The 23,010-nt window shown below is 58.3% G+C and overlaps 3 protein-coding genes across 12 annotated transcripts; 1 reads left to right on the top strand and 2 right to left on the bottom strand.

Moving 5' to 3' along the window:
- Positions 1-9,893: 9,893 nt before the first annotated feature.
- On the top strand, positions 9,894-13,213 carry LOC113446765 (uncharacterized). The gene is made up of 3 exons (XM_026716554.2): positions 9,894-11,302; positions 12,247-12,384; positions 12,955-13,213. Exons 1-3 carry the CDS (start codon positions 10,219-10,221, stop codon positions 13,119-13,121), a joined length of 1,389 nt encoding a protein of 462 aa, XP_026572339.1. The 5' UTR covers positions 9,894-10,218; the 3' UTR covers positions 13,122-13,213.
- A 546-nt stretch (positions 13,214-13,759) lies between these two features.
- RPS4X (ribosomal protein S4 X-linked) lies at positions 13,760-17,998 on the bottom strand. The gene is made up of 7 exons (XM_026716551.2): positions 17,797-17,998; positions 17,373-17,450; positions 16,588-16,768; positions 15,907-16,004; positions 15,112-15,283; positions 14,713-14,870; positions 13,760-13,934 (listed from the first exon to the last, which is right to left on the bottom strand). The coding sequence occupies exons 1-7, from the start codon at positions 17,797-17,799 to the stop codon at positions 13,833-13,835; spliced, it is 792 nt and encodes a 263-aa protein (XP_026572336.1). The 5' UTR covers positions 17,800-17,998; the 3' UTR covers positions 13,760-13,832.
- A 485-nt stretch (positions 17,999-18,483) lies between these two features.
- HDAC8 (histone deacetylase 8) lies at positions 18,484-22,994 on the bottom strand. Of its 10 annotated transcripts, none has more exons than XR_003375526.2 (11): positions 22,870-22,994; positions 22,737-22,789; positions 22,523-22,653; positions 22,288-22,429; positions 22,089-22,201; positions 20,756-20,833; positions 20,514-20,622; positions 19,903-20,075; positions 19,366-19,464; positions 18,948-19,053; positions 18,484-18,854 (listed from the first exon to the last, which is right to left on the bottom strand). XR_003375526.2 is itself a non-coding variant. In XM_026716576.2 (11 exons), the coding sequence occupies exons 1-11, from the start codon at positions 22,951-22,953 to the stop codon at positions 18,832-18,834; spliced, it is 1,107 nt and encodes a 368-aa protein (XP_026572361.1). In that variant the 5' UTR covers positions 22,954-22,994; the 3' UTR covers positions 18,484-18,831. The 10 variants fall into 10 exon arrangements, 9 of the variants coding, with proteins under 9 accessions (XP_026572361.1, XP_026572364.1, XP_087797382.1 ...); XM_026716576.2 differs by having other exon boundaries at positions 19,366-19,460; XM_026716579.2 differs by having other exon boundaries at positions 19,366-19,460; positions 22,575-22,653.
- Positions 22,995-23,010: the final 16 nt, after the last annotated feature.

Below are 23,010 nucleotides of genomic sequence, written 5' to 3'. Positions count from 1 at the left end.
GAGCAGCTGGGTGGGGACTAATTGAGGGATGGGCTTACGGAGACACCCAGGAGGGGTCTGATGCTCAAAGAGGGCAGCAATAATCAAAAACAAAGCCTGCCTGTGCATAATTTTACACCTGCCCTAGGCGCATTTTGAAGAAAACCCGGAAGCATTGTAGTTAGGGTGGCTCATCCATAGAAAAGCCTCTGCACAATGTCTCAATCCATGTGTCCTCCCAAGAGTGGCCTCCTGACCCCGCAGCTTCTCAGGAGTCAGCAATGGCACTGCTGGTGGCTCCGGAGGGCCCAGTGGCACCGGCGCTCTCTGGAACGCAACAGAAAAGGGAAGGGCCACTGCCGCTCTGTTGGAAGCCCTAGAGCCCCACTTCGTTCCTCCCCATGGCCCGGGCCAGTTTAAAAGGCGCGATGTCAGAGCATGGCTGTTTCTGGGCCACTTTAAGCTCCAACTTGAATGTCAACTCCTGCTCTGAACACCCCCCCACACACACACACATACTCACACAAATGAAAGTGAACCTGAAGAAGATGCCCGGGATTGCCTACACCTGGGAAGGAGGAGAAGGGAACTGTCACCCTGAGACTAATTTGGGTTTGTTTTGGTTAACAAGGAAGGGCCCAAAGGGAAGCAGAGGTGAGATTCCCGCTCTCTGGTTCATGGCTTGGAGCTACACCTTGGCCCAACCCACCCACCCAACAGCTGCTGCCCTGGATGCCTGGCACTGTGCTGCCCCTAGCTCTGCCACAAGCCCTTCTGCGCCCTTTGACCCCAGGGTAGGTCTCCAGCCCCAAATCCTGGCTTGCCTGGACGGAAGGGAGGGGAGATCAGAATTCCTTCAAAATGGGAGCCGAGCAGGGCAATCTGTGCGCAAGGGGTGCCCTTCCTTGGAGAGCATCCCCACTTCCCAGCCTGCAGCCTTGGGGAGCCAACGCCACCAAATGGCTGGGCTTCCTGGATCCCTTGGCTGGACAGTTGGGTCAGAATTGCCTGCTGGTGCTCGTGAGGCAGAGGCTGTGCCCTCCTCCCGGGGACTAGGAGAAAATCCATCCTTTCCCCGGGTGAGGTGCCCAGAGCAGGGGCCCATGCTGCACAGAAGGGCCCCTGCCTCTGGTGGTCCTCCCCACCCAACCCACCGTTGCCACTAGTTAGTTGCCCCTTGGAAGAGGTGAGAAGAAAGCAGGTCGAGTTCCATCCAATTCCTCTCTTGCTCCTGCTAGGCAGAGAGGCAGACTCCTGGCCTCTTCCCCCACCTCTCCCACCCCCACCCTCCCAGGAAATGCCCCCACTTTTCTTTGGAGGCCCCCTCCAGTCTGTGAAGCTGCGGCCGAGAGATTGCCCTGCTCCACAGTGCAGCCACTGAAGTCTCCATTTGGGGCTTTAATTCCCCCGTTCAGCCTGACTCTCTCTCTCTTTCTCTCTCTCTCTCTTAAAAACAGGTCGCGCTGTCTTTTTCCAGCAAAAGGTTTGCATTATCAACCTGCCTATTTTTGTTAGAGGTCAATTTCATGTTTGAAGGTTTAAGGAAGTTTGAGTTATAGTGGCGTGGCTGACTAACCCGTGGTGACCTCAGTTACCCTATTCCAGCTTCACACACTATAAGCAAAACACAGGGGGTGGCCAAGTACACAACCTCCGTGCGTTTCTTCAGGGATCTGTCCATCCTTCACTGGGCCATTAGCTCAGTGTGATCCAATTCTTTTGCCAGCCTCCCACCCAGTCCTGCCAATTTCTGCAAAAAGTGGGGCCAGGGGTCCCTAGGGTGTCCCCAGGCGCTCTTAACACCTCCTTCGGCCCTGCCTGCCTCCTTCCTTGCATTACAATCTCACTTCGGACCGTGGCCCGTTTCCTCTTCCCCACCTCCTCCCGGGAGGGCCGGCTCTGCCCTCTTTCCTTCTCTGGGCCGAGCAAGCTCCCCTTCCCTTGACGGCAGAAGCCCCCACCCCCAGGCTGAAGCTCTGGCTCGGGTGAGGCTGGCAGCACAGGGTGCTCCTGAGCACACTTGGCCAGGTACGCTTGGCCCCTCTGCCCGCAGGCATGAACTGCGCTCCAAGGCAGGGATCAATGGGCGGCTTTGAGGACCTGGCAGGAAGCAGCCCAAGAACCTTCCTGAGTGTGGGGCGGTTTGATTCCTGCCCTGCCCTGCCCAGCTCAGCGGCTGCTTCAGAGGCGGCCCTGTCAATACGGCCCCCCGCTGTGGCCATTCCCTGTGGGGCTTGGGGTGTCCTGGGAGCATCCTGGGCTGGAGCAGAGGAGAAGCATTTGGGGAGCCCTCCTTTGTGCTCAAGGCCGCTGGGCCTCCTCCACCAGGAGAAGCCAAAGAGTGGCACAACCTTGGGGTTAGGAGGGCAGCTCCTCTGGGAGAGCCCTGGGGTCCTTCCCTACCATCCCAACCCTTCAGCATCCAGGAGGTTCCTGAGGCCGAGCGGGGGCAGGGGGGGGCGGGGGGGAGGCAAGGAAAAAAGCCAAAAGCTAGCCTGCCTCTGGGGGTAGCAGAAAACGACAGGCGGTCTAAGAAAGGCCTTTCAAGGCCCCACGGCCAGGAGACCTGTGCATGGGCGTCTGGCCAAGGCCGGCCTTTTCTCTGTGCCACTGGGCGAGGGCAGCATGGCCAAAGAGCTCCTGCCCCTCAGGCCCTTAGCCTGCCAGAGCCCGGTGCCCGCGGTCTGAACTGAGGCCGGCCCAACTGGGCTCCCCAGGAGGCGGAAGCCGCATCGCTGCAGCCTGACTTGCCCTTCCCCCCCCACTCCCCGAGGACCCTCCTGCGGGCAGCATTCAGGGCTGCGCCTCCCAGCCACTAACCCTGGCCCAATTTCAGGGAGAGGCTCCCTGGGCTGCGCCTGTGAGCAGATGGGTAATTTTAGCTCTGGCCCTTTTATACCAGCCGTGGTGCAGAAAGAGGAAGGAAGGAAGCCCAGAGCCCTTTGACGTCAGGCTCCCCCTCAACACCCCCTGCCCCCCATGTGTGAATTCGACTCCTCTGAGGCAGCTGCTGCCTTGTTTGCCTCAGAGAGAAGAAACCGCAGCTTCTCCCCTGCGGCTCCCACAGCTGCCGCCGCCGCCCAGCAACAGGCTCCGCCCCCTCCCCCGCAGCAGCAGCAGCAGCAGCAGCAGTGAAGGAGGGGAGGGGGTCTCTTGGGAAGGCCCAGCCCCTCAGTCAGAGGCTGCACCCCCCCTGCACCTGCCCGACAAATCCACACCCCAGAATGGAGACCAATGGAAACCGGGGGACACTTTGGGGAAGGAGAGACAGGCGGCCACGGAGGCCCTGGGAGCTTCTTTGCCCTCCTGGGCTCTGCACTGCCTGGGAAAGGCCCAGCTCACAGCTTGGAAGCCCTGCGGGAGATCCTGGAGCCCAGGCCTCTGGCGGGCTGGTTGGGGCTGGCCGCAAGCTCCAAAGGGCAGGAGCCCCTTTTATTCCGCTTGCCCCCTCTTGGTTTCCGATGCCCTGGGGGGCGCCAGCAGAAGGCAACCATGCAAGTGGGCACCTTACGCCCACACTCCATGCCCACCCTAGGAGAGGACTGCAGGCAGGCGGCGGTAGTTGGCAAGCAAAATTGCCCCCGGCTGAGACGCTTCCAGCCCAGCCTTAGCAGATGCTGTGGGCTGCGCTGGACTCCCAGGCCCAAGACCCCCTCTGGTGCTGAAGGGCAGCAGCCCTGCTGGGCCGGAAGCCCCCCCACCCCCGACCCTGCCAATGCCAACCGTGGCAATCCTCAGGCAGAGCCGCCTTGCTGCCCCAGAGGCACAGCGGTGTTGTCCTGGTCCTTCCCTCAGGCCAGCTGGGGAGCCCCCCCAGCCCCCCAAGAAAATAGCTGCACCGAGGGAGGGGCTGGCTCATGTTTTGCTGACCCTGGAAAGCAGAAGCAGAGACCGTTGCTGCCTCCAGACCAGTTTGTTCTTTCTGATTTCCGCTTTCTAGGGGTTGTTAACTACAAAGAAACTGTGGCTAATCCTGGCACAGAGCCAGACCCCCCCCTTTTGCATTGGCTGAGGCAAAGCCCAAGATCAACAGCACAAAAATCTGGCCCTGCTGTTGTTTTTCTCATTGTTTTGTGTCCCTTTAGGGCTGAAACGATGCATGGGAGTCAGGCGAAGTCCCATAAGAGTGCAGAGACCACTTGACACACACCCCCCCGCACCCCCAGGCTTGGCAAAGCAAGTCTTGTGTTCCCTTCGGGATTCTGCAAGGGGCGCGCTTGAGAAACAAAACAAACCCAGTGAAAAGGTGTGTATGCAAATACTGCTTGTAATCTGTACAAACAAAATGGAGTGATTAATTCCAGTCACAACATTGCAACACCTGGGTGCTTTGTTGCTTATTTCAAGCCTTGCTACCTCACAGCCCCTGTTATCCCGCGGAGCCGAATCCTGCCTTGCCTCAGACCCACCAAAGCCCACCTGCCCATTGTCGGGGTCTTGCTGGTCTTGCAGAGCTGCCAGGTGAGCTCCAGGCGGCAACGCAGGGAGCAGGCAGAGGCTGCCCGGGCAAGGAAGCTGCAGATAAACAAGACCCTCAGCCGTTATATAATGAGGCAATGACGTCTCTACTTCTTGAACACAATGTTCAGAAACAGCCTTATCTGCAAACCGCAGGACAGCCGTAGAGAAGGGAGCGAGCAATTAGGAGGCTGCCGAGGCAGAAAACAGCTGGCTCAGTTCTGCTGGCTCCTCCCCAGCGGGCTGGAGTAGCCCACGTCCCGGAGCTTCGCGCCATAAGCTCTTGGCTTCCACAGCAGCCCTGCAGACGGGGTGCAAGCCCGTAAAACAGCCACTGCTGGGCATCGGCTGCTTCCTTGACGGCCAGGCCAAGCCCCAGCCCCGGCAGGGGGCTCTGCCCGGGGGGATTAAGGGCCGGGCTCCCTTCATCTCTCCCACTCCCATTCTGGCCCGGACCCGGCTCCCTGGGAAGAAAGGCTGTCCTGAGGGTTGGCGCTGGGGTGGGTGGCCATCCTTGGGGGACTGGCAAGCAAGGGGATGCTCTCAGAGAGCTGAGCCACTGGCTTCCGAGGGCTAGCCGGGAGGAGAAAGCGGGGAGGCTGCCCCCCAAGAAGGCTTTCATTGCGTGGGAGAGCTCTGGGCAGGATCCTTCCCTTAAAGCAGCCGATGACTCTCCTTTGTCTTCCAGGCAGAAGGAAAACAGCATCCCTGAGCCAGAATCGCCCAGGGTCACTGCGGCTAAGCTAACATTGGAGCCTCGGTGCCTTTTTTTTTTAAAAAAAATAATAATCTATTGCTTGTGACTTTGTTATTCTAGCTTGCTATTCCTGCCCGCCCCAATGGCAGAGTAAAATATTTGGGGAAATGAATCGGCCGCGTTCTTGACAGCTGTTCACACGCTCCAAAACTTGAAGATTTCCGGAGCTAAAGAAAAAAAAATTCTCCACCCCTCCAGCCAAATCCCAAACTCCTCTCCAGCCTCCAAGTGTCTCACAAAGGAACCTTGCTAAATTTATTCGGGGGAGGGGGAGTCAGAGGGAAGAGCCCAGACATTGGTGAAGCCACTTTTTCCTCCTCCAGGCTGCCCGTCAGGCCCAGCTGCAGACGGCAAGGTCAACCTGGGAACGCCCTGCCCAGCCGCAGGGGAGGGAGGGCCGCCACCTGCTGGCCACCTTCCTTACCCCTCAGCCCCCCCCCACCCCCGGTTTCTCTGGGGCTTCCCTGGCGGGGCTGCCAGTTGGAAAACGGAGAGCCAGCAAGGAGCCCCTGGCCGGCTGGGGCAGCCTTTCCCAGGAACGCAGACCCGCCCACACCCACTGGGCTGCCTCTGTGCTTTGGGAGGGGGCTCTGGAGTCCTCCACTAGGGCCCCCGTCTCTTATGGCGAGAAACCTCTCCCCCGAGGAAAGAACCAACAGGCTGCCAGGCAGAGAGGAAGCCCCTCTCCGCCCTGCCTCTGCCGAGGGAAGCCCCCCACTCTCGGGCGCTGGTCCCTTTCACTTCAAGGTGTGTGTGTGTGGGGGGGGGGGCTCCTGAAAGTTAATCGCCAAGGAGTGGGCAATTTCCTTCCCAGGGGTGGTTTCCCTCTACCAGAAGCAACTGAGGTCCGAGTCTAGGGCAGAGTTGATCTCCGGTTGGTGCCAAAGGAGTTTTTGGCATGGGGCTACCAATGGGGGGGGGAGGGTGGTCCCCCCAAAGATGGCAACTGAGGAGGAGGAGGTAAGGAGCAGCAACTTCGGGCCTCCCGGAAGGGAAAGTGGCCAGAGGCGGCATCACCACCGGGGATCATTCTGAGGCCGGCACGCAGGATAAAAGGCCCAAAGCTTCAGACCTGCCTCCTTGCTCAGCTCCATGCCCCCGGGGGTCTACTTTGCCCCCGAGCTGCCTGCCCATCTCTCAGCCCCAGAAGGCACAGAAACTGGTCTGCCTGGCCCCTCTCCATGCCAGCAGGGCCCCCAGGCCTGGCAGGAGAGGCCGTTGCCTTCGATGCTGGCCTGGGGATCCCAGTTGCCCTCTGGCTGCCGAACCCCCCGAGGCTCCCGCATGCCTGTCCATGCAGAGCTCCCTCCCCCTCCGAGGGGCATTTGAGGGCAAGGCTCCAGGTTTCCTTCTCCCAGGACTCTGCTGATGGTGCAGCGGGGACCTGGAGTGGCTGGGCATGGAGAGAAACACACACGCACCGCCCCCGTTGCTCTCTGCAGCCTTGTGTTCCTGCAATCTTTGTTTGGCAACGCATTTGGAAGTGTGCAGACATCAGGCTGAGTAAACAGCCTCTTCTCCTTCTGTTTATTTGCAGATCCAATGCATCATAACTTATGTAAGTTATTCCACTTGGCAGGCTGACAGGGGCAGGATTGGCACAAAGATTTATGACCTCTTTCTTAGCAATAACAAAGAGTCTCTCATTGTTAATTAAAGACGATCAGATTTAAAGTCCCAAAAGTGAAAATCTGTTTGGTCTGTGAAAAGGGATCAGAAGATGGGGGTGGGGGTGGGGGGGGGTCAGATTGCTTTTGCCAAGGGGGCCAACTGGAGTGAGGTGCAGCTGCTGGTGCCCAGTTGGTGGCTCTTCTCTGACTGGGACCTCTGCAGCCGACAGCAAGCGGTGTCCACTCTGGGGCCTCCCTCCCTGGCTGGGCTAGTGGTGGCTGTTCTGGAGGGGGCATTGGCGCCCCGCCTCCTCCCTGAGCAATCACCCTTCAGCACCAGCTCTTTGCCCTTTGGGTGGGAGCAGCAGCAGCACCAAAACAAAGGACTTGCCAGCAGCCGATGAGAACAAGAAGTCCTCCATGCTAATAAGGGACAGGTTGCATAACGGCTCCTTGGAAGCAGCTCCGTGCCAGGATTGCAGCCGCCTCTGGATGACACCCGGGGTGGGGTGGGGGAGGCGCTCCCCAGCCTGCAGACTTTCTGAACCCAGCCAAGGCAGGCATGCGACTCCCTCTCTCCCTCAAAACCCCCAAGTGGATTGTGTCAGGCACAAAGGCCACTCGGGTCAGCTCAAGCGCCCACGAGAACCACAGGGGCCCCAAATGGCCCCGGGCGGAGGCTCCAGGGTGCCAGCAAGGCTGCTTGGGTGCTGGTCCCTGGTCACCCAGCCCTATGCACAGAGGAATATCCCCTTTCTGCAGGATGCCTGAGTGGGGGGGAGCAGGGCAGCCCCTGGTCAGACGGTGCAATTTCAGAGGTTTATTTTCTCCTCTGCACTGTCTGTGGCCTGACCCTCTGAGCTGAGGGGCGTCTCAGGGTTACCTGAGGAAGGGGTAGACACCTCTGTCTCCTTAACCTGGTCCTGAACACAGGGAAGCGATGCTGAGGAAAGCACCCCAGGGGCTGCCATTCCCTTGCCAACCCTCTCCAATGCGAACAGGCACTTTTGTGCCAAGACGTGGAATCTGCCCCATTGGCAATTCCCAAACCGCAAGGCAGGCGGAATGCAGGGGGCTGTTATGTAACCTCTTGTAACGGGACGCGGTCTGTGAGACGAGCCAAGGCTGCAAGCCTGGACCTTGGGAGGGTGCTCCCCCCTCCCGAGTCTTCTTACATAACAGTGTGGGGCTGAGAACATTTTTCTGTGTTGTTGTCAATTTGTTTTGTTCTTTGCTGAGATGCCCAACCCTCCCGCCTTCCACTTCCCCTATTTCTGCTTTCCCTGACGCTAGTGTGGGTCACGCCTCTATATCTCCCCAAAGCCTTGGGGAGCCCTGCAAGGACCAGAGCTGGAGGAAGTGGCGGAGCAGGGAAGGATGCCTTGGCCCTGGCAGGCGGGGGGCTCCGGGCTGTGCGCGTGGTGCCCCTTCTGCCAAAGGAGGACTCGTGCCCTACCTCCAGGCGGGAGGAAAGCGAGGCCTTGCCCCTACAGCCCCTCTCAGAGCCTCGCTGGCCTTTCCTGGATGCACCTCAAAACCAAGGTTACTTTTTAACCACCTCCATGCAAACAGTTTGATAACTCCCTTGAGGCCGGCTGGCCAAAAGGCTGGTGATAAATACGCCAGACGGACTCTTCTCTGCAGGAAGCTGCAGGTCTCCACTTGGAGGGAAGTGGAGGGGGAGGCAGCACCTGTTTCGGGACCGAGCCCCTTTCCAGGGCAGGGCAAAATGGGGTCTGTCTCATAACGGAGCCCCTTCCTGGAGGCAGAACGACAGTAGATGTCGTCTCCCCTCCCCTTTGCCCCCTCTCTGCCAGAGGTGCATTCGTTGTGCACCAACCCCTTTCAGGCTCTACCATCACCTCGGAGCAGGGGGGCCCCTGAGACTTAAGCACCCCTAAATCTCCTGCAGCCCTGGACGTGCCAAGCAAAACTTCAGCCCATTTCAGGAAGGCCCCGTGAGGGTGAGAGGCCGAGGGGCCCAAGGTCAAGAGATGCCCATTCTCCCCCCTGCCCCCCCAGAGGGCCCACTTCCATGCCGTGGGGAAGCTGCTAAGAAATGAGCCGCCTTGCCTGCTTGCTTCCTGGCGAGGGCTGGGTTGGCGAAGCAACTGGTATCAAACCGCCACAAATCAGAACTTGGTCTGAGGCTCTTAGACCACCTGTGAGGAGGAGGGGCACTGGGTGGAGGCAGGTTGCTGAAATGGGTTCAGTCCCTGATTTTCATTTGAAACTCCTCTTTGGGGCCACCTGATGTTCTGAACTGCCAAAAGGAAGACCCTTCCCCGTGTATACAGTACTTGACCTGACCATCGCCCCCCCGCCCCCCATCTGCCAGAAGCCATGCTGGCAGCAGGTCTCCCTTGCAGGGCCTTCTGCAGGCAGGCAGGTCTTGCCTGCTGTGAAATAAGCCACCGAGGATGAGCCTTTCCTGAGAGTTTTTGGCTTCCCGGGTCTGGTCTTGCAGTCTTCGGAGTCTTCCCGCTGGCTGGGAATGGTTCAGCTGCCTTCCCAAGTCTGCAGGCCGGGCTGGGGGTGAAGAGCATAATCCGTCCTGGGCCCTTGGCCCGGAGGAGGGGGGAGGGGGACACCAGGGAGCATCTGGAAACCATCCTCCTGGGCTGCCACCGTATTCGCAGGGCAAGAGTTCCCTCGTGTGGCAAACAGGCAGCAGCGTCCCCTGGCAGGCGGCCTCCAGCTCCCGAGGTCTGAGCATGAAGCGGGGGTGGGGAGGCAGCTGCAGGACTCGGGGTGGGGGGGGGAGCTGTGGATCGCACGGCGCTCCTGCCTGAAGGCTGAGGCCTTCCCCACCGACCAGCAGGGGGCCATTGAGAGGAGCACCTGTCCCGGCCGATGGAGACCAAGCTAGGGACAGCAGAGCAGCTGTGGAGACCCCCATCTCCTCAGTGAGGGGCTGCGAGGAGGCGATGGCCCCTGCCAGGGAGACGGCAGCTATGGGGGAAATGTCGCCAGGTGCTCTTTGCGGGCCGTGAGGGGGGAGGGGCCGCAGAAAGCACTTGCTTGCTACGTGACACCCCCCGCCCCCCAGTTGCTGCTTCCGCCCTGGGCTGCTGACATCCCCCGCCTGCACATCCGAGGGGGGTTCCCTGGGCAGCTACAGAGAAAGGTCCAGAGCGTCCTGAGCCCCCTCCCCCTCCCATGGCCCCACGATTTGGGCCCCTCCCTGGCCTTGCAGTTCAGGCCAGCTTGGGGAGGGGGGTGGGGCTGGCGGTGTCATAGTCATTCTTATGATGCAGGCTCCCCTGCCCCTCTGGCTTGACTTCAGCCGTGCCCCGGAGGCCAAGGCCAGGCTGGTGGTGAGTATCCCCTGCTCCTGCCCCTCTCTTCCTCTGGCCATGGGTCAAGGGAGGGCTCAGCCCGGCGGTCACGGGCAGAGGGCCTCGGGGGGGCAGCATGGAGCAGTATGAGCCCATCTTCAGCATCGGCCAGGGCTCCAGCGCCGAAGTCTTCCTGATGAGGAACGCCAGCACCAAGCAGCTCTTTGCCGTCAAGAAGGTCAAGGCGGTGCCCGGGAAGCGGCTGCGCAGCAAGGAGGCCATCCTGCGGGAAGTGGCCATCCTGCGGCAGCTGCAGCACCCCCACGTGGTGGCCTGCCACGGCCATTTCCTGGACACCGAGGAGGCGCATGTCTTCATCGTGCAGGAGTACTGCGACGGGGGCTCCCTCGACCAGCATATCCAGAAAGGGGGGCCCTTCCCCGAGAGCGTCATCATGCGGTGGTTCGTGCAGCTGGCCCTGGCGGTGCAGTACATCCATGCCCTGAGGATCTTGCACAGGGACATCAAGGCCTCCAACGTCTTCCTCACCCAGACCTGCGTCCTCAAGCTGGGGGATTTTGGCATCTCCAAGGTGATGGACGGCACCCTGGAACTAGCCAGCACCTTTGTGGGCACGCCCTATTACCTCAGCCCCGAGCTCTGCAGGGACCTGCCCTACAGCTCCAAGGCAGACATCTGGGCCCTGGGCTGCGTCCTCTACGAGATGTGTGCCTTGCAGCCGCCCTTCCAGGCCTCCAGCATGATCAGCCTGTTCCACAAGATTGTGAACTGCAGCCCCAGCCCCGTCCCAGCCAGCTACCCGGCCTCCCTGCACGGCCTCATCCAGAGCATCCTGCAGAAGGACCCCGAAGCTCGGCCCAGTGCCAGCACCATCCTCACCTTCCCCTACGTCCAGCAGCACCTCAGCCTTTACTTCCTCCACCGGGACCCTCGGCTGCCCCGCCAGCTGCAGCCAGAAGCCCCTCCCAAAGGAGAGGGGGCTAAGCCCACCCTACCTGAGGCTGGCACAGAGGGGGCAACCGAGGCACCCAGCTCCGCCTGGCTCCCCGCTCTGCAGCACGGCTGGAACCTCGCAGACAGCCTAAGCGTCTGCAGCAGTGCTTCGCAATACTCGGCCGACTTTGAAGACACGAGCACTTCTTCCATCGGCAGCAGCTCAGAGGCAGATCTGCCCGTCAACACGGAGGCAATCAAGACCTGTAAGCCTTTTCGCCAGATACAAAGACCCCCAAAGTCTTCTGCCTTATAACCGTGTGCTGAAAGGCTGTGCCTACGTAGACTAGCACGGCTCACCTGCCTACTTTGCAGGAGGCACCCGGTGTGCCCTCGGTTGCCAAGCTCGTTAAGTGCCATCGTGGGGGGGGGGGAGAACTCATAAAGCCTTTGGGGAATTGGGCGGTTTAGAGCAGCCTGGAGCAAACCGTGAGGCTAGAAAGCCCCTCCAGTCCAGGGGCGTCAAACTCCATTTCACTGAAGGCCACATCAGGGCTGCGTTTGACCTTGAGGGGCCGGGGGGCATGGCCAGATTGATGGTAGTCGTGTCAGGGACGCCTGCGGCAGTCCGGGCACTCTGCCAGTGGGAACAGGCTCGGTTTTCAGCCACGACGACTCCTGCACCCTCTGCCAGAGAAAATGAAGCCACATGCGGTCCTCCCGAGCTGTTTTCGCTGGCAGAGGCACGGTGGGCTGGTCCTCGGCTGTCTACAGGGCGGCCCCGCAGGCCACATCAAAGCACCCAGCAGGCTGGATCCGGCCCGCAGGCCTCGAGTTTGACAGCCCTGCTCTAATCCAACAGCCCCAGCCAGCTTGTCAATACCGTGGCAGACCAAAGGCCGCTGCTTGGCATCCTTGGGGCATTTCCTGAAGAGAAAGCAAGCAGGGCACCCAGCCTACAGGCAGCTTTGCCCACAGATGGTGCCAGCCGCCTTCTTCTCCCCAGGCCCCCTAACGTTTGCTGGCACCCCCCACCCCACCCCACCCCACCGCAGTGGCCAGCAGGAGCAGGTTGAGTCCCTGACTGGACCAGGCCTTCCTGAAGCCTTAGGCACCCACCTGGCTTTCTCGAAAAGACCCAAAGAAACGGCTCCGGAGAACGAAGGACCATCTCAGCTCAGACCAACCCCCTTCCCTTTCCTCTTGGCAGCTTCCGAGGACAACTGGGAGCCCCGGGACTTTGAGGACTCGGAGGAGGCGGCCCTGGCCGATGCGGTGGACACGCTTGAATGGGCCATGCAAGATAGTAAGTCCTCTTCGGCCCCTGGGAGCCTGCAGAAGCACCTGGGTGAGGCCGCTCTGTCCCACAGTGTCTATGGCTCCCTTCAGCTCCGCTTGCCTGACCCGCCCGCTAAGGGGAGGCCTCCGAGCAGCCCCCCTTCCTCCAGCCATAGGGCACCCCCAAGGCTTGGCCTGGCAGCAGCACGGAGCACGTTGCCATTTCTTCTGGGGCTTGCTTGGACCCCTTAGTCTGGCCTCCAACTCTGGCAAGCTCCTATCCAGCCAGGAATTAACCAGAGCTGAGCCAGCAAGCGCTAACCAGCACACAGCATTTTGAGTTAGCCTGGTAGGGTCACTGGTTAATTCAAGATTGGGCTGCAAGAATCCCTTGGCAACACCAGAACCCTTTGCTGCCAACTCAAGACATTCGGTCGCCCAAGGGGATCTTATTTGCCCCCACTGCTAGTTTTCTGTTACCGCTGCAACCTCTTAAACCTTTTCCTTGCCAGCCCTTCCTCAGTTTGGCCTTCCTCTACAAAAATTACCCCGTCCTCCTCACCTGGACCCCGCGGAGGGTTCAGGTGGGGCGCTCAGCTGCCAATCACAAACCAAGCTTTTGGTGTCATTCCATTTTCAGATGACAGCGACTTTGGTGGAAGCGACTCCGGCAGCTTCACCTCCAAGGACTCAGAGCAGCTGTTATGTTCGGAAGACTCCGAGAACTCCGAGGTCAGCCGTTTCCTGCAAAGTCTAGATCTGGAACACGGCGAGGGGAACACCGGATGCAAACCAAAGCGACCGTAAGGGGCTGCAGCCGGCCCTGCTAACCCTGGAAATTGGTGAAGGCGGGATATTCCGGTGAACCTTCCCAAGCCATCATCTGCAGCCCCCAAAGGTCTCAGCGTAAAGGTTTTTGCAATGCAGGACCAGACTGGTTGTTCTGTTCCCAGATTCAAATCCTTGTGCAGCCTGAACCACGATCCTTTTTGTAAAAAGATTTTATAAAGAACTGCCAGAAAGAGCTGACTCAGAAAACGTGCAAGACTTACTAAGGATAAAACCACTGTAGCCAACCGCAATCTCTTCAGTAAGTGCCTCCTTCGTTCCTCCAATGCTTTTGGAATGTTCCCTTCACACACACACATGCACACGCGTTCATAAAGTCTACACCCTGAGCTTCCTGGCACATCCGGCTCTTTCTTTCAGGAACAGAGAAAACGGACTAAAGTGGCTCTACTGAGGGTGGCTTAGAGGAGCAATGATTCCCCCTAAGGGACAGAAATATTTAACTCACCTCGGCCAGCAGTGGCCACTAGCCCCCAAGAGGAAGGAGGAGTGCAGAAGGCAGCCTGGCCTTAGGGCAGCCCCAGGGACTGAAGCCTCGGGAAATCCCCTTCACGCACAAAGGCTCTAGGACAGCCAAGGCGAGGAAAGCCCAGAGAGAAACATGGAAAAGGTTTATTGATCAAACCGGAACTCAATCGGGACGGGGCTTTGCCCAAACGCCTCGGGGGCTCAACCGCTGCTCTGTTTAGCTGCTAGCCGCTTGTCTCTCTCTTCGGCAATCGTCAGGCGGATTCCCTTTCCACGAGGCAAAGAGATCCAAGGCTTGTTACCCTGAAGTTTGAGAGGGAAATGTGTTAGGGGAAAACACGCTGCCACGCCATTACTGGGAATGCTAGAAGCAAAACCTCCTGTCTTCCTCAGAACCGTAATGATCTTTTGGGCCCAGCTGAGGGGATTCTAGATATTCCAGAATGACAGGATCCACTTCCAGCTCTGCCAGATTTATCTCTGGAAAGCCACTGGACTACGCCCAGAACTGCCAGATCAGCACGGATCAGATCAGGAGTGGAGCTTGCAGTGCTTCTCGGATTAAGCAGCCTTAGCAAAGAAATAGAACTAAATTTGAGGGAACACAATCTAACAAACCGAGAAAGCAAATTATTGATAGGGAAAAAAATAAAGCTGGCAACTCTCACCAGATGGACTAATACTAGTTCTAGCCTAGAAGTTATCTAACGAATCACACTGGCCGTTAATGCTCCCATCTATGAAAGCTCGTGCCCTAACTATTTGGATATTTAGGCTTTCATTTTCAAAGTTTTATGAGTTCTGATTTATCAAGAATTTGATAAATTATAAAATTCTTAATAAAAATTCAGAAATCATAAAATTATGATTGTATGATTTAAGAATAGTTCCCTCTCGGCAGGCAGAAACCCAAACCCCAGCTGCTCAACCAAGCGGGGAGGAGGGTGGCAGATCAGGCCTCTTCCCACAAGTCAGGAGGGCCAACAATGGCTCTTCTTGTTCACGTCTTGCCTGAGGACGTTGCCCTAAGTACCTGGCCAGTTGTCTACCATGCACTGCAGAACCGCTGCCGGCAGCTTACCTTTCCAATCACAAAGATGTTAGACAGTCTGGTGGCAAAGCTATTGCCGTTAGCATCCTTAACATGAACGACATCAAATGAACCAGGATGCCTCTCCCGGTTGGTGATTACACCAATACGCCCCAAGTTAGCTCCTCCAGTCACCATGCACAAGTTGCCTGTAGGTGGAAAAGGAGTATAATAGTAAGAAGTTGCCCCTACAGTCATCCTCCTACTTCTCAACTCAAAGGCTAACCCTTGGCCCCGGCACGGCTTTCAGGAACACAGAAACTTTTCCACAAACCCTCCTGCTTGCCCACATCCAAAGAACGGGTGCTTTGCTCTCCATGGCAGACGCTTCAGGGCACAAGCTACAACCCCTGAAAGGCTGACCACCCCACAAGTCACTTAAAAACAAACCTGTGTCAAACTTGATGAAATCTGTAATCTTGCCTGTCTCCAAATCAATCTGAATAGTGTCATTCACTTTGATGAGGGGATCCGGGTACCGGATTGTTCGGGCATCATGAGTGACAAGGTGAGGAATTCCTTTGGTGCCCACAAAGATCTTTCTGACCTTGCACAGCTTGTACTGGGGAGACAAACAGAGGATTACTCGGGCCAGGAACTCTTTGCGAGAAGGGGCTTCTGCCACTACAAAGCTTTCAAAGGGACAGCAGAGACGGCCTTCCCTAATGTTGATCTGCTGCCCAACTGCTGCTACGCCGGGAACCACACCCTGCTTAGAGCAGGGGAGGTGGCCTGAAGCCCAATCCTCCCAATCCCTTTCCTGCAGGCAGCAGGCTAGAATTGATGGGGGATCTGGAGAGGACCGAGGAGCTTCCGCTAATCCTTTGGGCTGGGGAGCAGGTCTGAAGAACAAGGTTTTCACCCTATTTGACTGTATCATCTACTCTGGGACTCAAGGCCTAGGATGAGAAACCATTTCTGAGGACGGTCCTACCCCAGATCCTCTCAACGTTCAGAGCAGGGAACGCACTCCAGGAAGTGAAGGAATTCCCCCCACCCATCTGCTATCCAGAAAGTTCAGAGGTCAATTTTAGACACCACCCTCCAAAAACAGGACTTAAATAGGGCAACAACAATAATTAAGTTTATGAGCAACAAAGTCCCAGTTTCAGAGCATACTTATTCAGTTTCTTAGTCAAGGAATACAATTCCGTCTTTCCAATCCTGATTGGCCAGCAGGCTTACCTTGGCTTCTTCTGGTGTGATGCGGTGAACAGCAAAGCGTCCCTTGGTATCGTACACGAGGCGGAAGTGCTCAGCTGTTTTTTCAATGCTGATCACATCTGATAAGAAGAATGCACGGGCCAAGGAATCAGCCAAAAACAAAGGCATTGGGAGACACATCCTTAGCTTCCAAGAGAGAAAGGAGACTACACACATGGCTTTGCCACTGCGTGGTTTTGTCTTTGGATGTGTTGCTTCTTCTTCAGATCTCAGGGGAGATTCTGACTCTTCTGTGGTCTGAAGAGTGAAACACGGCACACCTCAAAGACAAAAGGCTGAGCAGCAAAGAGGCCAAAGAGAGTCAGAGCCCACCTGGAGGAAACTGGAAGCAAATGAGGGCAACTGCATAATGGAAATGGGCCAGGTTGGTTCCCTAACCACTTAAGCAGAAACTGCCCTGGTTTACAGACGTTGAGATCTAACAACTGAAGATACCTTAGGCAGGAGAAGGTGAGCTCGGTTATTTAATGCTGGATAAGGGATTTCTCAAATAGGCTCTATGAAAGCATTTTATTAGAATTAGCACAACAGAACCGTTTCCTGGATGAGCAGCAACCTTAACGGTGTATCAAAAGGTCACTTCTCCCTTTTCTAATCTAAAGCTTGCCCTCCACAGACCTGCACGAACTAACTTTCACTAACCCATGAATCCAGCCGGATAGGTAATATCTGTGCGGATTTTGCCATCAATCTTGATAAACCGTTGCATGCAGATTTTCTTGACCTCATCGCCAGTCAGGGCATACTTAAGCCTATTCCTGAGAAAAATGATAAGTGGGAGGCATTCCCTCAGTTTGTGGGGTCCTGTGGATGGACGGGGTGCCTGTAAATACCAAGACAGGGGAAAGTCACACAAGAGCCACCATGTTCCCGCAACATTCCCATTTCAAGAAAGCAGGAGTGGGCCATCAAACCCGCCACCATTTATAGAGCTGAACCACAGCCCGACTTTCCCTCACCCCCTGGTATTCAAGAGGCTGAGTGTGCCCGGCTGAGCCAACATCTCCCAGGGTGCCTCCTCCCCTCGCGGGTGTTGTTGCTATTCTTAGCCCCCCTGGCCATAGCATTATATTGGCCCTCCTGCCTGCCCAGGGCTGTTATGGCATCCCCCCTTCAGCACATAGGCATCAAGGCAGCCACACCACAGAGATGCCCAGGACCTCAAAGCCCAACACTCAGCAGGCTCTTTTCCTCCTCCACTCAGTGCGTGTCACGCTCACAAATTGTGGCATTGTTTTAACAAGAACCCGCCAAAGTTGTGGTCTGGAGCAAGAATACAGGAAAGACCCCTGTAGCTCAAAGGTTGGGAGCTCCAGCCGACCAAGCACGAGAGTCGAAGCGGAGCCAGCGGCCCCTTCAGGCCGCGTTACAGGGACCTATCCCGCCACCCCACCCCCACCGCAGCGTGCTCGAACGGCCGCGCTTACGAAGACTCCCGTCAGCTTGTCCAGCATCCAGTGCTTCGGAGCGGCCACCCGCTTCAGGTGCTTCTTGGGTCCACGAGCCTGCAAGAACCGCGCAAAGCAGCAGTTTGAGATGCGCCGCGGAGGCCAGATCGGCTAAGGCAAGCCAGCCCCCTCCAGATGCTCCGGGCCCCGTCCCCGGGTTGCCCCCGGAACGGAGCTGCCGCGGCCCTGCTCGGAGCTTCTTCCGCGGCCGGCCTTCCTTGGCACCGGGGACCTTTCATGGGGTCCCGCCCGCAGCGGGAAGGGCGCTTGTTGCCAAAGAGCGGCCGCGCGGGGCTCTGCCGGGCGGCCGATCCTCCTGCCCCCAACCGGGGCGCTCGGCTCAGAGCAGGCCGACGGATGGCGAGGGATTCCGGGAGGTGCGAGCCAAGAGCCGCGTACTCACCATGGTCGCGTTCCGCCGAGAAAAGGCCGCGCCTTCCACCCCCGGCCGGATATCCGGCCTGAAGTACGGCGGCCCCGCGCGTCCAGAAAGTCTCGGAGGCGACAGCGAGCAGCTCCCCCAAGCGGCCACGATGGTTCTTACTCCGAGAGCAGATGCTCTCCATCACTTCCACCCGCCCTTGCTGCGCAGGTCCATACCCTCCAAAGTCGGAGCACGCATGCGCGTGCGAAATGCAGTTGGAGAAGGGCGCTCTTTGTGGCCACTATTGACAAGACACATCTGGAACTTCCGTCCGCGGTGTCTCCCGCCCAGGCCACTGCTGCCAGGAATGGGGGGGTGGGGACAGCTGACTGTAGAGTCCGAAGGGACAACCAGGGAACCTGGCAACGCTGGAGGACTGGGAAATGGAGAAGCGAAGCAAGAGGGAGATGCATTGGGTTTTATAAATCACTGTGCAATCTTGAGGCTCACTCTGCTTCATGAAACTGGCGGGACTCATTGCCACAAGATGGAAAATGCTATTAGCTTAGTCCAGGGGTGTCAAACTCGCATTGTCACATGACATATCGCGACTTCCCCTGCTTTGCTAACTGGGCATGGCCATGCCAGCACACGACGCATTCGGGCCAAGAGTTTGACAGCCTTAGTCCAAGGAGAACGCAAGGAACACACACCGGGACAAGAAGCGGAGTTGTCCAGTTTTTTATTTCAAGGCAAACAGCTGTTTAAAAAGGATCCCCAGAGAGAGGGGAGGGGGGCTCATCCTGCTGTGCCCCTGCCAGTCTGAGAGGCCAGGGCCTTCCACTCCTTACAGAATGAGCTTCCTCTGCAAGGGACAAGGCTGAAAGTTCTGGCTGGGTTGGGGGGGGAGGCTTCCTTTAACTCCCTGTTGCTCCATGCGGCATAAACAAGTCCGGGGCTGCAGCCTGAGGGACTCCGATGCCCCCCTGGCATTTCAGTGCAGTTTCTCTGCAGATTCTTCGACAGCTGCTCCCAGGTGCAGTGGCTCTGGAGAGAAGGGAGCCCTCTTTTCCACTAAGTCACATGTTTCAGGTGTCCTGCAAAGAGAGAACATGCCAAGCCCGTCTCCTCCTAGAGCCCTCAGGGCCCACCCTCTAATTGGCCTCCAAACTGGAGCAGAGAGGGCCCACCTTTCACACAGCCAAGGATCTCCTGAATCCGCTGAGGCTCATTCCTGTCTGGCCGGCAGCTGGGAGTGATTTCCAGCACGTAGTCAGGGCCATATTCTGTGAAGAACTGCCCGAGAGGGAAGGGGAGGCTGAAGGGAAAAGGCGGGGAACCCTGGCGCCCCCGTCCCTCTCCGGCATATCCCAACAAGGCCCGGGGTTGCTCCATGAGGAGAGGAAGGCCTTTCCTCAGGAGCCAGCCTGGGGTCGCCTGTGCGTGCCTGGCAGCCCCGGGCCGGCCTCCCACTCTGCCCCCGCATTCCCAGCCCCGGCCTGAGCAGCGGTGAGTTCTTCCGTCCTGCGTGTGCTGCTGCAGGGGTCTCCAGCCTTCTCGGCCACTGGAAGCTATTTTCACAGCCCTTTTCCTGAGCTTGAGCCTTACCTCGTGATCGGGGATTTCAGAGGGCAACGTCTTCCCCAGAATGACTCCCGTCAGGTATGTCCAGCAGCGGGCAGTGTTAGCAAGGTGGTAGCCTCCTGTCTCCAGGAGGGAACAAGACACCGCACCACATAAGGAAGAGGGCAAAGGAGAAACAAAGCCCTTGCCCCGCCACTCCATTCTGGCCCCCGTTAGAAATGCACAAAGCACTGCCCAGCTGCAGAAGCCGGCCGGCTCAGTGGCACAGACAGAGGACAAGCCACTTCACTGACCCAGCAGGAATCATTGCAGGCGAAAACATTGCACTGGGGCCAATTCACTTTTAACTCTATGCAGTCTTAAGAATTTGACTGTAAAAAGCAGTTTCCAGGCTGCCTCAAGTTGAAGCACCTCCCACTCCGAATGTCAGAAGAACAAGCATTTCGTTCGGGGCTTAGAAACCGACTGTGATCAGCGCAGCCGGCCTTTGGGGCTCCGTCCCGATCTGCGTTTCCCTGCGCCTGCCTGGCTGATGCCACACTTGCATTCTCGCTTGCTTACCTCCCCCCAGGATAAGGGTTGGCAGCTGCCATTGCAGCACATAATTCAGGCACTTGCCGATCCCCTCCGGGGTCAGGTTGAATGCACACATGGGGTCCCCCGCAATTGTATCTGCTCCCAACTGCAGGACTACAGCTCCAGGGTGGAAGGCAGCATACACATCCTTCAGCACGCTGCAGAATGAAACAGGGAGGGAAGCTGCTGGACCCCCATCTCCCTCCTAAGGGTCAGCCATCCCTCCCTCCAGGCTCCTCCGAGGATCCTTTGCCCTGCTGCGGGGGGGACAGGACACAAAGACCCCCTAAGAGGCTACACGAAGCATGCCGGCCATTCCAAGGGCCTGGGAAGGTGGAGTTCCCCTGTGGGCTGCCAAGTGGGATCACCCCAAAAGAGGATGAAACAAAGTTGCATGGGGAAAGCCGCCCCCCCCCCCGCCCCACCGCGCGCGATGTCTCCTGACCCTGAGAGGCCCTGCAGCTGTCCAGGAAGCAGGCCACCTGCTCCGGAGCAAGCAAGGCAAGCTTGGGTTCTGGGGTAGGGAAGGGCCCATCCAGCCTTTCGGCTCTTCCCTCCCACAGGCAGCGGAGGGGCCCGGGCGAGCGGGGGCTTACGCCGTGCAGAGCTGATAGTAGGTCTCGTTCTTGATGCCATCCTGAAGGGGCACATTGACGCTGTAATAGCGCCCCTTCCCCAAGCCCACCTCAGTCACGTCTCCCGTTCCTGAGTAGGCAGAAAGGCTCAGGTTAGCACATGCAAAAGCGAGGGTGGGTCACCCTTTGTCGTCCGTTTCCTTTCCTCCCCCCAAAGAAGCAGAACGAGAGGCAGAATCCTGTTTGGTCAAGAAATCACTTGCCTGGGAAAAATCCCGGGGCAAACTTGTGCAGGGACACCGTCATGACTTTGGAGGTGAAGCTGAAAGCGTCCTCGACACCTGCCCAGGCGACAGAAGAGCTCCGTGGGGCCTCGCCCAACGCCTGCCAGGATTCAGCAGCCAACCCTGGGGCCTTTCCAGGCAGGCCTCAGTTAACAGTGGCAACTGGGATGTGACCTCCCAGCCAGAGCATTCCCAGCCTTCACAGACATGGCGTGACCGCCTCAGGGCGGCCAGAACTCCGAGGACTGGTTGCAAGTACCACTTGTTCAGAACAGCCTCTGAACGGGTCGTTATAGGAGCCTCGGTGGCACAGGGGTTAGAGTGCAGTACTGCAAGCTCCTCCTCCTCCTCTTGCGATTTGGCAGATCGAATCCCACCAGGCTCCAGGTTGATTCCTCAGCCTTCCGTCCTTCCAAGGTGGGTAAAATGATTGTTGGGGGCAACAGGCTGACTCTGTAAACCGCTTAGAGGGGGCTGTGAAGCCCTGTGTGAAAGCGGTATACAAGTCTAAGCGGTCCTGGTATTAACTGAGCACCGCCTCTACCACAGGGAGTCCTCGCGTTACGATCACAACTGAGCCCAAGGTTCCTGCTGCAAAGCAAGACTTTTAAGTGAGTTTTGCACCATTTTTCAATCTTTCTTGCCACAGTTCCTAGGTGAATCTGGCTTTCCCATTCACATGACCTCAGGACACAGCAACTGTCATAAATACGAGTCAGTTGGCAAGCGCTTGAATTTTGATCGCATGGCCCTGGGGACAATGCAATAGTGGTGTGAAAATGGTAATGTCGTTTTTTTCAGTGCCGCGGTAACTTTGAACGGTTACTAAGTGAACTGCTGTAAGTCAATGACTACCTGCATTATGTCAGGACATAGGTAGGCCCAGTTTCCCTGAGAAGTTTTAAAGGACTGAGAGAAGCAACAGAAAAAAGTCCACAAACAGGCAAAGGAAGACGAGCAAATGCAAGGAAAGGGCTCCAACTTCTCTGGCAACTGGAAGCCCCAGGATACAACCAGTGGATCAAAGGGATGGAAGAAACCCTGGAGGACATCTAGACAGTCCCCAGTTGGGAAATCCCCTTCGGTAGTGTCCTCAACGGCACCCCCCTCTTTGTTCTTTGGAAGCAGGCAGTGCCAGGGTGAAGGGCTTTACCATCCAGAGTTTCATATCCTAATGTGACTTGACTGTTTCCACTTGCAAAACCCCTTTTTTTCCCCAGGCAGCCCACCCCGGCTTTTCTTTCCCCAGGAGCTGGGGCCCTTTAGCTCCCTCTCCCTCGGTCACCTCCTGTTTTAGGTTGGGGAGCCTTACCGTCCCCGTGATGCAAGTCGAGGTCGACGTAGAGGACCCGGTCAAATCTCCGGCGCAGCTGTAGGATCCCCAGCACCGCATCGTTCAGGTAGCAGAAGCCGGAAGCTTCGTCCCTGCGGGGAGACGTTGCAGCTCCGCCAGGCCGTCCGGGCGCAGAGGCAAAGGGCGCTCCCCCCCCCCGGCACCCCCCCGCCCGTACTTCTTGGCGTGGTGCCAGCCGCCGGCCCAGTTGATGGCCACCCGGCCCTTCTGCTCCACCAGGCACCGCGCCGCCGTCAGGGTGCCGCCGCCGACCGCCGCCGCGTACTCGAAGACGCCCTTGCTGGCCGGGCAGTCGTAGCCTGCCGGGGAGAGGAGGGGAGAGGCGAGGAGGGGGCCCAATCAGCGGAGCAGCGGGGGGAGGCGCGGGAGGTGTGTCTCCGCCCGCCGCTCACCGAGGCCGAACTCCGCGGAGTCCGGGTGGTCCTCGTTGCCCTCCTCGCTGACCTGCTGCAGGTGCTGCAGGTAGGCGTCGGTGTGGAAGGCCGCCATCTCCTCCATGCAGGCGGGGCGCGGCTGGACGACCCTAGGGAGGTAAGGCTCAGGCGGGCGGGGTCCGCGGCGAGACCCCCGCCCGGCCCGGGAACCACGCCGCCCGCCCGCCCTAACCTCATATGCGGCAGCAGCGAGTAGGCTTCCACCAGCGCGTGCACCATGCTGGCCTGCGGAGAGACGGGCGCCGGCTGAGCAACTCCCGCGCGCGGGGACCGCCCCCCGTGCCCCCCCCCGGGGCCCCACGCACCCGCCGCGGGACCTTGCTCATGGCGTCGCATCGCGCCACGTACTCGGCGCCGTACACGTAGACCGGCGGCGGCGGCCTCTCCATAAGCGTCCCGGGCCGAGCGAGCCTTGCGCGCGCTTCCGGACGGGCTTCCTGCCGCGC

The sequence above is a fragment of the Pseudonaja textilis genome, chromosome 12 (assembly GCF_049901715.1).
Source record: "Pseudonaja textilis isolate UNSWEBS1 chromosome 12, rPseTex1.2, whole genome shotgun sequence".
In the NCBI taxonomy this organism is placed as follows: domain Eukaryota; kingdom Metazoa; phylum Chordata; class Lepidosauria; order Squamata; family Elapidae; genus Pseudonaja; species Pseudonaja textilis.
The sequence above is the reverse complement of the archived record's forward strand: the minus strand, read 5'-3'. Positions and strand labels throughout refer to the sequence as shown.

Coding starts and splice junctions, on each gene's coding strand:
- LOC113446765 (XM_026716554.2), top strand. CDS start 10,219: ATGGAGCAGTATGAGCCCATCTTCAGCATCGGCCAGGGCTCCAGCGCC. Junction 11,303..12,246: donor CACGGAGGCAATCAAGACCT/GTAAGCCTTTTC, acceptor TCCTCTTGGCAG/CTTCCGAGGACAACTGGGAG. Junction 12,385..12,954: donor GAGCCTGCAGAAGCACCTGG/GTGAGGCCGCTC, acceptor TTCCATTTTCAG/ATGACAGCGACTTTGGTGGA.
- HDAC8 (XM_026716576.2), bottom strand. CDS start 22,953: ATGGAGAGGCCGCCGCCGCCGGTCTACGTGTACGGCGCCGAGTACGTG. Junction 22,790..22,869: donor TGAGCAAGGTCCCGCGGCGG/GTGCGTGGGGCC, acceptor GTCTCTCCGCAG/GCCAGCATGGTGCACGCGCT. Junction 22,202..22,287: donor GGCTGGCACCACGCCAAGAA/GTACGGGCGGGG, acceptor GTCTCCCCGCAG/GGACGAAGCTTCCGGCTTCT.
- RPS4X (XM_026716551.2), bottom strand. Junction 16,769..17,372: donor ACAAGCTGACGGGAGTCTTC/GTAAGCGCGGCC, acceptor TGGTATTTACAG/GCACCCCGTCCATCCACAGG. Junction 14,871..15,111: donor TTTCATCAAGTTTGACACAG/GTTTGTTTTTAA, acceptor TTCCACCTACAG/GCAACTTGTGCATGGTGACT.